Genomic DNA, 13726 nt, shown 5'->3' on the forward strand with positions numbered 1-13726 from the left:
TTTCACGCTTGAGCTCCGGCCCAGTTTGTGCAGTTTGACACCAGTTGTTGAAGAATGCCATTGTCGTTCGTGTTCTTCTCCGTATCAATCTCTAGAGAAACTCATTAATTGACTCTTGATTATTATGCTCTTTGGCCATTTTCTGAGCCGCACCCCTTGTCGGTCTGTGCACAGAGAATGCACTGACGGTGGTGAGCAGATGCCATTTTGAGTACTAGCCCCACTGCCACGCCAAATATCTGTGGTCAGACCACCTCAAGGGATGTAAACAGTCTCCACGACAAGCTTCCACTCGACCTTCAGTATTGGTGAGAGAAGAGGGCACATCAGAAGGTGCAGGAGCAAGCCTCTGACGATGCCTCTGACATATTTGGAGAACAGCCTCTGCTTGGCGATGGGAAGGGGCGGACTTTGACCCTTTCTGTAATGGGTCTCATCAATCGTCGCCCAGTCCAGAGATGGTCTTTTGCTCCTACCCAGACTAGGAGGAAGAGCAAGTGATTCCCTTCATCTAAACAGCCTCTGCCCTCATCTGAAGACCTATGCAATGGTTGAGTGTGGTCGGCACGGACACTCGCAACAAGCCTTCAAGGAGGCCTCATGCAGAGTTACAGCACATCCCCCAAGGAGCTTCTGACATCAAGCTCTTTGACTCACTCATCTTAATAGCCTCTGCAGCCTTTGGGTTCCGGTTGGCATTGATTAAAGCCTTCAGTGCTGCTCCTGATCCTGGACATCGAACCTCCTTGATCGTCTAGCCTTAAGATAAACCTCAAAGACAAAAACACCTTTGACTATGATGCCACTGTTGATCCAGAAGACACCATCTGAACCAAAGCCACAGTCAGTGACGAGGATTCAATCGACATCTCGCTCCAGTGATCCTGAGGAACCGATCTTATGGAGACAACAGGGGTAGTTGGATGAAAGACAAGAATGACTTTGCCCCCATCGTCAAGTGGGGAAAATTCCAACAAGGCTCAGTTCACACCTTTGGAGAGTTTGCCTCAGAATAGGAATCAAACCTTAAAAGAACAGGGGCACAACATCCGTATACTGTCTCCTCACCATACATCTTGCCCTTCAAGCCTTCCTTATCCTTATTCAGGGCAATATAGTACTAAAGAAAACAGACTTAAAAGCCATGTATTACCTCCAGAAGTATGGTGGTACTCCCGCCCACTGCCACTTCTTGCTCAAAAGACATGGCATTGGGCGCTGCACTACTGTTTTCAACTCACGGCGAAGTAACTTCCAAGTTTGGACAAAACTTGTCTGACCTGGTAAGCCGAATGCATCAAGAAATCTACAATAAGAGAACTCCATCCATTAGTACTACTGCACTGCTTTCAGGACTTTAGTACTGGGCAAATGAACCCATTTGCAACTTCTGTAAATTCAGACTCCCAAACTGTGGCTCGAGGGGCCACAGTCTGTGCAGTGCACTCTGGATAAGCTGGTCAAGTATCTTCGCTTAAGCTTTTCAGCCTTTCCCAGTCCAGGAAATGCTGCAAGCCTCCGACCTCAAAGGCCCCACCTCACCAGTCAGCCATCTCGATCAACTCATAAATGTGAATAACCCGCTCCACCCCTTCCCACCCCACCCCCCAGCTCCCCAACATGCCTAATTAGAGATCCGGAAAACGGCTTAACCCCTTCACTGCGGGGGTTATTTTCCCGCAGTGCTGGGGGGGGGGGGAGGTTGGCGCACACAGCGCCCGCATGCTCATGACGAGCTGAGCTCGTCATGAGGCACGGCGCTCCTGTGCTCATGACGAGCTCAGCTCGTCACAGGTGCATTACCTGCCGTGGAACGCTCAGCACAGCAGGGGAATTATCCCCGCATGCGAGCGTTCCACGGCTCATGACGAGCTGAACTAGTCATGAGCATGGAAGAGGCACCTGAGGTCCTAGAGTTCGATTAACCAAGTCTTCCACAAGAACACATGATCATAACTGAAGTCCTGCATACTTACTAAAAGCCTTCTACGTAGCAAATTGGAAATGATTTTCCATTTTTCAATACCCCTACACCTTGCCCATCCGCCCAACCTCTGGTCCACTATATTATCTGTTACTTGCTTTACCTACAGTCAAGTCTTGCCTAGACTTCAATATCGCACCATTTAGCAAGTATTGTCTCAAACATGCAAAACTATAAATACTGCTCCCTTTTCTGCATACAAGTAGTTAAATACTGCATGAAGGGCCTCAAAACTCATCCCTCCCAGAGTTCTCCAGCACCGGTTTGGAATTTCAGTATATTTCTTACTAGACTCATGGAAACTCCCCTGTGAACCTTTACACTTTTGCCCTCTCCAGTAAATTTTGTTTTTTCTTATGGCCATAGCATGTGAAAAATATTAGTTCGCTACAAGAACCCATAATTCAAGGTCATAAATAACTTTTTTCTTAAGTTTGGGGGAGGGGGTGGCCTGGTTGCAGCCCCAGCGTGGTGGGTGGACTGGACTACTGGTCAGTCCCTGTGGTCGGAAATAGTCACCCAGTGGGGCTTGGGGGCAGAGCCTAGTTGGGTAATGTAATTAAATATTACTTGTGCTAAAAAAAAAGAGAAATTCATTGAAGTGATATTATAGTTTGGTGAAAATGTCTGTTAAAGCTTAACATTTTAAACTTAAATACTGAAATTAACCGGTTGTAGTTAAGTGAGCGCCCTTGCCAATCACTGCTTAAGACTGCACCTATTAAAAACCTCTTGACATGTTCTATAACCTCACTGATTAATTAGTGGCATGGACAAGAGTTAGTTACTTCAGTTAACTATACTATGGAATTTCAGTGTATTTTTCTTTAAGCTTAATACATTACAATTTAACTGACATTTTCACCTAACTATGTCACTTATGTGTTATTTTCTGTGTGTGTGTTTGTCTTTTGCTGGGCCAGCAGGACCAAGTCAACCTGAATATCCACTTCAAGCACAAAATGGGGCATCACTCTTTGCTGTATCCAACTTACATTAAATACATGTATTTTAAGTAGCACCTGTAGACTGTTGATCTATTTCTCGTTGTAAGGCATGAATTAATTTTTTTAAGTTCTCTTCTGGTCATGTATTCAAACTGAGTGCTACCTAAAAAGGAAATAGTGTGTTAGGAAGTTCTAATTCATGTATGTACTTCATATTGCAGCGACCGGCACCTCCTGTGGAAGTGAAGGTTCAGACACCAAAGTTTGACTTGCTGGCATCCAATTTTCCTCCTTTGCCTGGCAGTGTGGCGAGTCCCCCAGGGGAGCCAGTCCTTGAGAGCAGAATGTCTGACATTGTAAAAGGAATCTGCAAGGTAAAGAGATATAAGTAGCGCGCTGGGTGTTTTGCAAATTATTCAGTTGTCATTTCTCTAAAAGGTTCTCACCTTGGCTAGGCTCAAAAATGATAAAGTCCAAGATTAGGTAGCTAATTCTTCCAGTGCACGTTATGAGGGTTGTGGTGTCACATTATTTTTGATATTTGATTGATGGCCAGAGGGTGCTTAACTTGCAGCAGTACCCTGTGAATGAACTGGAATTCACGGAAAGAATAAAATTGATTTTTAAGGATGTATTTTCCAGCAGTGCACAATGTTAAACTCTTAAGTAGGATATCTCACATCTAAGACTGACCTGGTCTTCATTAATCTAAATTAAATTGATTACCATGTGGACACCACTCCAATTTTAGGGGATCAATCCCCAATTGGAGTTTACCTATCAGGAAAATTGCTATATATTGTAAGAGAAAAGGGAAATGAAGGCAAATAAATTAGCGGGCCTTGGTAAAGGTACAGGGGGGAGGGGAGGCCTGACCTTAGGCCCCTTTGCAGGCTTTGAGGTCCAAAGAGAATTGCTATAGACATTTGCCTTTAACAGAACCACCCTTAACGTGGTTCCAGAGAGCAGAGGCTCTCCACCCATGGGTCCAGAAACATGTGTGTGGCAGGCTGCCTGAAGCCAGTCAGTGCCCACACTGAAGTCTGTAGGTTTTAAGGGGGTCCTCTGAGGTGCCCTGTGAGTACATGTTTCAATAAATATCATACTGGCATCAGTGTGGATTTATTGCCGGGAGCAGTTTGGTACCAAACCCTCCTGGTTTCAGTGAAGCTGTCATGCTACTGGTGAACTAGAGTTGTCGAGTTTCCATCCCATGTACCCCATATGGTTTCCCTGACACAATACTTAAGAATGGATTTAATTACTGTAGTGGCATATCTACTCATGCAGGTATGCCCTCTCCTGTGGTGTAGTGCACCCTGCTTTAGGGCTGTAAGGCTTGCGAGAGGGGTGCCTTGCCTATACTTACAGGCAGTGCTGGTTGGCATGGTACCCAGGCAGGGTGCCATGTCTACCTCGTCGTTTTTCCCTTCACAGGGGAATGCAAGGGCAGTGGCATGGTTCTAGTGAGGGGGTTACCAGGGGCCCCTTTTCAGCTTCCAGGCCATAGGTACCCAGGGTGACACTTAGTAAGGACTTACAGGGGGTAGAAGTACCAATTGTACCAATTTTCATCTCGAAGCTCTAAACGATCCTGACACATCACTCCTAATTAACGACCTAGAAGCAGCCGGCCTTCTACAAATGGTAAAAGGACCCACCCATCAAGCGGGGCATACCTTAGATGGGCTATTCACTAGCATCCCTCATATCTTCGTTACCCAGGTAATCCCCCTAATTTGGACTGATCATGCAGCTGTCTGCTTTTCTATAAATATTACCCCGACCATATTGCCAGCTACCTCCTCCAGTTCAGTCCCGTTCAGGGACTGGAAACATATTAACATCAACCTACTAGAGGAGTTGTTGCTTGATAGCACCCTACCAGATACACAAGATCCGGCGCTAGCCTCCTCCAATTTCTTGAGCTTACTAAATACAGCATGCAACAAATTAGCTCCAGTTAAAATTTCTCATTGCAAGAGAAAGAAGCGCCCCTCTGCACAATGGTTCACGGAACCCTTACGTTTACAGAGGCAATATTGCAGGAATTTAGAGAGGCAATGGCGCCGCAGTTTTAGCCCCGACGCCAAAACAACTTACAAAAACGCCCTCTCCAACTACAAAAAGCGTATCATATCAGAAACAAGCCTATACTATTCATCTCAAATCAACCAGGCACAAAATTCGGTAGGAGAACTATTCCAGGCTGTCACCCTTCTGTCTAATCCCCCGGCCCCGCGTTTAGAGGGTTCCCAGGTTCTTTCGGACACTTTGGCCAAATTCTTCGAGACAAAAGTTAGTTCCATCTTCTCAACTTTCTCTCACTCCTCCCTTGCCACCTCACCCAAGGCACTCCCCACCCCCAAAGTATCAAAATTCGTAGCCTTTGAACCAACCACCCAGGAACATATTCGACAACTTGTGGCCTGCACCAAATCGGGCTCCCCCCTTGACCCATGTCCGCCCATGATCATGAATCGCATCCCGGAAGCTATATCACCTGCCCTAACTTCAATCTGCAATACAATGTTCCTAACAGGCACCTATCCATCTGTCTGGAAGGAGGCTATTATCAAACCTCTTTTAAAAAAAACATCCTTGGACCCTCTTCTCCCTGCCAGCTACAGACCCATTGCCTGTCTCCCATTCCCAGCCAAGATATTTGAGAAAGTCATGAATACGCAACTTTCTAAATTTATTGAGGATAATAATCTACTGGATGATACCCAATTTGGGTTCAGAAAAGGCCACGGAACGGAGACAGCGCTGCTTAAAGCAGCAGACGAGATAAGGGCCACAATGGACAAGGGAGGATCGGCGGTTTTGATACTCCTGGATCTCTCCGCGGCTTTTGACACGGTCGATCATGTCACTCTGATCGACCGTATCTCGGCATTAGGAATTAAAAACAAAGCCAAAGAGCTCCTAACCTCGTTCTTGGCAAACCGGCCTCAGACAGTTAAAATGGCCAATTACACCTCCCAAACATTCTTCCTCCCCTGCGTAGTACCACAGGGCTCCTCGCTAAGTCAGACGCTTTTTAATATCTATGTTGCGGACTTGGCGAGGGTTATAAAATCATATGGAATTGCCCTGACAACCTATGCCGACGACACACAATTGGTGTTATCAGTATACAACAACGGTACGTCGGTCGCAGCTAACTTTAGAGGGAATGCTGGCAAGAAGTTCCTGGATGTCATCCAACTGTTTGAAACTAAACTCTGACAAAACAGAGGTGATGACATTCGGGAATTTGCAACCTACCTGGTCCCCTCAGTGGTGGCCAACACAAATCGGTGCACCCCCCCTGCCGGTGACTAAGGTACGCAACTTGGGAGTAATCTTTGATAACAAGATGACCTTTCTCCAACACGCCAATTCGGTGGGATCTTCAGCTTTCTTTATTCTAAAACGGATAAAAAAACTACTCCCATACCTACCTCCATCCGCGGGAAAAATGCTAATGAGTACACTAGTGTTCTCTCGAACAGACTACTGTAACTCACTCCTACTGAACTCCCAAGAAAAAGTCCTCAATAGACTACAGACCGTGCAAAACTCCGCAGCCAGGATCCTTTTAAAGATTCCTAGATTTACATCGACCTCCCCGTATATTAAACAGCTACACTGGCTTCCTATCAGGAGCCGTATCAAATTCAAAGCTCTATGCATAGCATATAAAGCCACCAATAAGCAAGGCCCACTATATCTACAAAAAGCTTTTGCCCCACCTGAGTACTCAAGAACTCTACGCTCAGCATCAGCCCACTTGCTGAAAGTCCCACGGACAAGAAAGTCTAACTGGGGAGACAGATGCTTCACCACGTCAACGGCCAGGCTTTGGAACACACTACCAGTCCATATAAAAACTGCTCCCACTCTTCTGCAGTTTAGAAAGAAACTTAAAACGTGGTTGTTCCCAGCATAAGCACTACCTTTCCACCTTATGAGAGAATTCTGTAACACTAGCGCCGAGACACCCGCAAGGGTATTTGTGCGCTCTAAAAATTGAATAAATAAAATAAATAAATAAATTGTGGATAGGTTCTAGGGAAGAAGCACTGGCACAGGGGGGCTGGTTGGCACGGAACCTGTGCAGTACAATCGAAACAACCACTTCAAATTCCAGTCAAAAGTGGGGGCTAACAAGATTAAAAAAGGCACTTTCTCACAGACCTCAAATATCATGAGTTTTGAATATTGCATTTAACTGATCAAGCAACCACCAGTAAAAAAAACAAAGTGTTCCACACAAAGGAGGAAAAAAAAACTGACTATCTGAAAGAAACAGGTTAATATTAGATTCCTTACCTTAGAATATCCCCAGGCGTCGGACTGGATTCAGAAAATTTTGCGTAGCAGTACCCCTGCGCGTCGGTAGGCGTAGTCTGCAGCTCCGCGTCCGGCGTCGTTGGCGCCGGGATGACATCGTCAGAGTACTTGGACGCCGCCCTCACACACTGACGTCAGTTCTTCTTTTTTCTGCGCCAGCAAGCGCAGGTTCGGAGAAAGTGCTACCCTTTAGTCACTTTTTGACTAAGCTTTTTCGATCCTTTTTGTATCCGTTTCGAGTCTACGACTCCATCGGTGCTGGTAGGGATGCCCGGGTTCAAGCCCTGTGCCGACTGATGTCGGTTACCAACCCCCACGCCGGTGCCTACATTGCCTGGGGCACGACCACGATGACAAGTCGGGCCCGACTGCCGGGGAGCGGTCCCGCAAGCGCCTCGAGCTCCGGCAGTCGGCCCCGCGCCGCTCGAGGTCCGGAAGGAGGTCGAGGGACCGGTCACCGGGCCAGAGTCATCACAGCTCGGCGAGTCAACACCACTCGTCGGGCTCCAAGTCCTCGGGTAGGAGGCACAAGAAGTCGAAGAGGCGACATCGCTCTTCTGACTCTGACTGGGAGCCCAAGCAGGCCTGGTGCTTTGGCCCCGGTGCCGTCGGGTGCTTCGGCCCCTGCGACCTCGGTCCCAACGCCACAAGGCCCCACTGGATCCGAATCCAGGTCGCCGCTGGTCGACCTTACGACCCCGCTGGCGTCGACCCCTCGGGTGTCGCCCCCGGCGCTGTCCTCGGACGACGTCGTCCCTGGTACAACCCTCAGTCCGGATCCTGCGTCTGAGTGGCGTCACTCGACGCCGCATTCGGCGCTGGCCGAAGAGCAATTCTTCGAGGATCTGGGGGGGTCTGAGGACCCCCTGGCACGTGAGTGCCAGTCATATGAGGACAGGACACAGGAACTAGGGGAAGCCAGTGGCCTGGATACCTCCCAGACACTGGTTTTGTCTCCCCTCCTACCGTGGCTACGGAGGAGGGGGCAGCTTATAGTGTGGTGCTGATGAGGGCGGCCAAGGCCTTGGCTCTTGAGCTCTCCGTCGCAACCGTGAGGTCCAACATCCTCACAGAGGTCCTTAAACCGCAGGTAAGCTCCCCAGAGCGTCTACTGCCATTTAATGAGGCTCTCACAGACGTCCTGTTGGGCACTTGGTCCAGGCCCTCCTGTAGATGGGAACGTCGCTAGGCGCCATCGCCCAGCTCCGGGCGACCCTAGTTTCTTGTCCACCCATCCCACCCCTGAGAGTCTGGTTATCCAGGCCTCTACCTCCCAATCCGCATTCCAGACGGCACCACTAGATCGGGAATCCAAGAGGTTCGGAAAGATGTTCTCCTCCCTTAGTTTGGGATTGCGGTCAGTCAACACCGCGTGCCTCTTGGGCCGTTAAACCCACTCTCTGTGGGATACGGTTGCGGCCGTGCTGCCCGAGTGCCCCGAGGGAGCCCGGTCGAAACTCGCTCAAGCTGTTGCGGAGGGAAGGGACGCAGTGCGGTATTCCATCAGATGTGGACTGGATACCACGGACTCGCTAGGAAGAGCGATTTCAACGTCTGGCGGTTCGCCGCCACGCCTGGCTACGGTTCGCCAACTTTTTGGCCGATGTCCAAAACACCCTTATGGACATGCCGTTCGATGGCAGCCACCTCTTGGGTGGCAAGGCAGATCATGCGCTGGAACGCTTTAAGTACTCCAGGGCTACGGCCAAGTCCTTGGGCCTGTCGGCGCCGCGCCAGCAATCTTAAGACCAGTGCTCCTTTCGTGGCCACGGAAGGGGTGCTCCCACATGTCCTGCCAGCCATGGGCCGCTGACTAACATTCGGCGCGGTGGCAGACGTGGTTACCGTTGCGGCGGTAACTAGGGACAACGGCGCGGCCAGTCCACATCCACCCCCGCAGCATCTACCTCCAAGCCTTCCTAGTCCGAGCTTTCAGGCCCATTTGACGCCAGTGGGGGGCAGGGTTCGCCATCACCTCCACTGGTGCTCCATCACATCGGACAGGTGGGTGCTGCAAATCGTCCGAAGGGACTACTCCCTCCCCTTCGAGGCGATCTCTCCAGCCATGCCACCGCAGTACCACCGTGTGTTGGGGGATCACTTGCAACTTCTGCAAGAGGAAGTTACGGCCCTCTTGGCCAAGGGGGCCATCGAGCGCGTTCCTGGGCCAGAAGTAGGGTGTGGTTGTTACTCCGACTACTTTCTGGTTCCCAAAAAGGGCAAAGGGGGCCTACGCCCTATCTTGGATCTACGGAACGTCAACGGCTTCCTCCGGAAGGAGAAGTTCAAGATGCTGACTTTGGCTCAGGTCTTAGCTGCCCTAGACCCCGGAGACTGGATGGTCGCGTTGGACTTGCAAGACGCCTATTTCCACATCCCCGTCCTGCTGGCCCATCGGCGCTACCTGCGGTTCACGGTAGGCCACAAGCACTTTTAGTTTACCGTGCTCCCCTTCGGCCTTACCAGCGCCCCACGGGTGTTCACGAATGGCGTCTGAACTCTGACGTGGCGCAAGGCCTCTTTCAGCAGTGGGGAGAGACTTGGTCAGATCTATTCGCCACAGAAGAGAGCGTGCAATGTCATCAGTTCTGCGCGTTAGAATTTCCAAGGCGGCACTCGCTCGGAGACTCTTTTCGTCGCAAGTGGAGTTGCGGTCTGTTGTACGCCTTTCCGCCTATATCACTTCTGCCCAGAGTGCTGAAGATCAGGCGCGACCGGGCCCAAGTCGTCCTTGTGGCTCCGGGATGGGCATGAAGATACTGGTATCCCGAGCTACTCAGCATGTCAGTCGATCCCCCGATTCGTCTGCCTCTTCAGGAGGACCTTCAGTCGCAGCAGCAGGGGACGGTCCTCCACCAGAACCTGTCCAGTCTCCACTTACATACGTGGAGATTGAGCGGCGGCAGTTGACGCCATTTGACTTGCCTCCTGAAGTCTGTAATGTGATTCTGGCAGCCAGGCGTCCCTCCACAAAATCTGTATACGCCTGCAGTTGAAACAAATTTGTGGCATGGTGTACAGTAAAGGCTGTGGATCCCCTTTTTGCCCCTCTTTCAGAGGTTCTCCTCTTTCTTCTTTCTCTTGCCCAGCAGGGCTCTGCTCTGGGCACTCTAAAGGGCTACCTCTCTGCCATTTCCGCCTTCTTAGGGCTCCCTGATCAGCCCTCTTAGTTCAAGTCCCCGGTTGTAAATAGGTTTTTGAAGGGCATCACTCATATGTTTCTTCCTGTTTCTTTCGTGATGCCTCAGTGGGACTTGAACCTTGTTCTGACTTATCTGATGTGCGCTCCCTTCGAGCCACTTCATAACTGTCCTCTTCGTCTCCTTACTCCTAAGACTGCATTCCTGGTTGCCATCACCTCTGCCAGGAGAGTGAGTGAGATCCAGGTTCTTTCTTCTCGACCTCCCTTCCTTTCTGTCCATCCGGGCAAAGTTATGTTGCGGTCGCGACCCCCTTTCCTGCCCAAGGTAGTCAGCCTTCCACATCGGGCAGTCCATCACCTTGCCCACCTTCTTTCCGCCTCCCTCGAAAGAGGGAGAGGATCCCATCTAGACCCAAAACGTGCACGCTCATTATCTGGATTGCACACGCCAGTTCCGGGTGACCAACTCTTTGTTGGTTACGTGGGCGCTAAGAAGGGACCGGCGGTGCACAAACGTACCATTTCTCGATGGGTTGTCTTGTGCATCAAGGCTTGTTACTCTCTGGCTAAAAAGGAGCCTCCTGTGGGGCTACGTGCCCATTCCACTCTGGCCACGGCGGCTACTACTGCCCTGGGTCGGGGAGTCCCCTACATGGGCCTCGCTGCACACGTTCGCAAGACACTACTGCCTGGACAGCCAAGTCCGGAGAGATGGCTTTTTCGGCCGTTCCGTTCTCCAGGACTTTCTGGTGTGATCATTGGTTCGCAGACCCACAACCGGGGTTGGTATTGCTGGAGTATCTTATTCTAAGGTAAGGTAAGATGCACAAGTTACTTACCTTCGGTAATGATATATCTGTAAGAAACTGTAGTTAGTATTAGATTCCTTACCGCCCCACCCATCCTCCCTGTTCTGCGAACCGATATCTAGGGTTAAGGTCATCCCCTTTCAGGGCCCTAGTTTTTATGGCATCAGTGTTGGTTTTTATCATGGCTCTGCGTTTCAGGCGCAGAACAGCTGTGTATAAGAACGGACGTCAGGGCACGAGGGCGGCGTCTAAGTACTCCGACGTCATGCCGACAACTGATGCGGAGCTACAGACGACCCCTACCGACACGCAGGGGTACTGCTACGCAAAACTTTCTGGATCCAGTCTGACGCCTGGGGATATTTTAAGGTAAGGAATCTAATACTAACTACTGTTTCTTACAGATATATCGTTACCGGAGGTAAGTAACTTGTGCACTAAGAGAAGTAAAAGACTTGCCACAAAAGAAGGCAATAGAAAGTGCCCAAAAACTACTCTGTATACTGCCTAATACCAAAGCAAGACGGATCTGTGTTCTATACCAGTCCTTTGTTTCTTAAGCAAGTTCATAAAAAAATCAAGAATTCAAAAGGACAACGGTGCAGGTTGTTGTAATGCAGTGACCGCAATGCAACAATAGATCTAAAGGATGCATATCTACACATCCTAGTGAATTGCAAGCACAAAAATGCTTTAACTTTGTGGTGAACATAACACACTATCAATTCAAAGTGCCGGCTTTTAGAATAAAATCAGCATCCAGAGTCCATACAAAGTGCCCGACAGCAGTGATCGCACATCTAAGAAGGCAAGGGATACATATATAGCCTTACCTACACGACTGGCTGAAAACAAACTCACAAGAGTAAAGACAACATAAAAACCATTATTTCAACACTCCCCAATCTGGGGTTTTCAATGAACATAGAAAAATCTTCTCCCAAACGAGAATAAGAGAAGCTATTCTTGATGGTGGGAATCAACTCAGCAGAGGCAAAAGCGTACCCTTGCAAGAAAAGCATACGATTACTGCCAAAACCTCACCAATGCCGGAAGGGTCTTGACAGTGAGAATTGTGGGGAATATGTCACGGTCACAAGCCACTGAGAGATGAGAAGTTCTAGTGGTTGTCGGAGTACAAGAGATAATGTGGTGGACCAGATCAAATACAGAAAGTGGCAGACCATTCATATCTCCAACTCCTCCAGTAACCATTACCACAGACCCCCAGCATATGGAATGGGGAGTATCGCAATCATATATGGAAAGTCCAGGAAGCAGTACAATACATAAATGTACTCTAAGAAATAGTTTTCCTAGCCTTATAGTTTCCTAGTTTTGCGTACCCACACAAGGCGCTACTTTGGGTTGGATTATCGCTAAGGCTTTAGCGGTCAAGCGGAACTCAAAGCCGTGTGATTGGTAAGACCACCGCCTGAAAACTTGGGTAGCCGGTGAAACCAAAACACTGGCTCAGAGACTCTAAGAGCCTGGATCTCGAGAATCTGACTGCCCGCTGTGAGAATGAACTCACATAGTTGCCTATGCTCTCCTAGCCCTTGACCAAGGCAAAACATGTCTTCTGATCTTCTGGATCTCTCCTCGGCATTCAACACAGTCAACCACGAGAAACTCCTTGAACACCTCGATGGGCTTAGGAGGTACCATTATCCAATGGTTTGGTTCCTTCCTCCATAACCGCACACAAAGATTCCTTGTCAACAACAACCTCTCTGCTCGCTCCCCGATCTCCATCGGTGTCCTGCAAGGCTCCCCTCTGTCCCCTACCCTCTTCAATCTCTACCTCGAACCTTTAGCTGAAATTCTCCACTCGGCCAACATCTCCTTCCACATGTATACCAACGATACACAGATCTACATTAAAATCTAAAACCCTGCCTTGGAACTGCCGACCTCAAAACCGCTGTGCAGGCTTAAGTTATCTTCAAAATCGAATATGGCTGCTCCACACTATCTGGCCTGCCTAAAACTTCGACTGCCCCCCTAAAAGCTTTCTTAACGCAGCAGCCAGACTCTTATCCGTTTCAAATAAATTTGACCATATCTCTTCACACCTGAAGGCCTTGAACTGGCTTCCCCTTGAAGGCAGAATTCCTCTCAAGCTGGCCTACATCACTCACAAAACCTTGTACACGAACTACCTGGCATATCTCGCCCAGAAACTTGTGTTATCTGGGAGATCCAGAAACTCCAGATCTGCCAGAGTGTGCTCCAGCCATCCTGCTTCCGCAAGCTAAAACATACAATCAAGCATTCTCCGGAGCTGCACCAAGAATCTGGAACTCTCTTCCTTCCTCCATCAGAAGGTTACCTTCTCTGGCGCTCTTCAAAAAAGCTAAAACCTTCCTAATGAGCAAATTCCTCCAATAACGTTTCTTCGTGCACATTCGCATGAACTACTATTTGTATCAACTCACTCTTTCCAATGCTTCCTGTACCAGTTTTTGTACATATATTTTTCGTCCTATTGTTATCAAATTGCCTG

The 13726-nt window shown here is 49.1% G+C and overlaps 1 protein-coding gene across 3 annotated transcripts in view; it reads left to right on the top strand.

Moving 5' to 3' along the window:
• Window positions 1-13726, top strand: part of LARP4 (La ribonucleoprotein 4) — a 308397-nt gene that overhangs the window by 188818 nt on the left and 105853 nt on the right. For all 3 annotated transcript variants that reach the window (XR_013610958.1, XM_078688918.1, XM_078688919.1), the window contains one exon: window positions 3153-3305. Coding sequence is in view for 2 of the 3 variants with exons in the window: in XM_078688918.1 (XP_078545044.1) it covers window positions 3153-3305 (153 nt within the window). In the remaining variant the exon portion in view is untranslated. The remainder of the gene's footprint in view (window positions 1-3152; window positions 3306-13726) is intronic.

The sequence above is a fragment of the Lissotriton helveticus genome, chromosome 1_1 (genome assembly GCF_964261635.1).
Source record: "Lissotriton helveticus chromosome 1_1, aLisHel1.1, whole genome shotgun sequence".
In the NCBI taxonomy this organism is placed as follows: domain Eukaryota; kingdom Metazoa; phylum Chordata; class Amphibia; order Caudata; family Salamandridae; genus Lissotriton; species Lissotriton helveticus.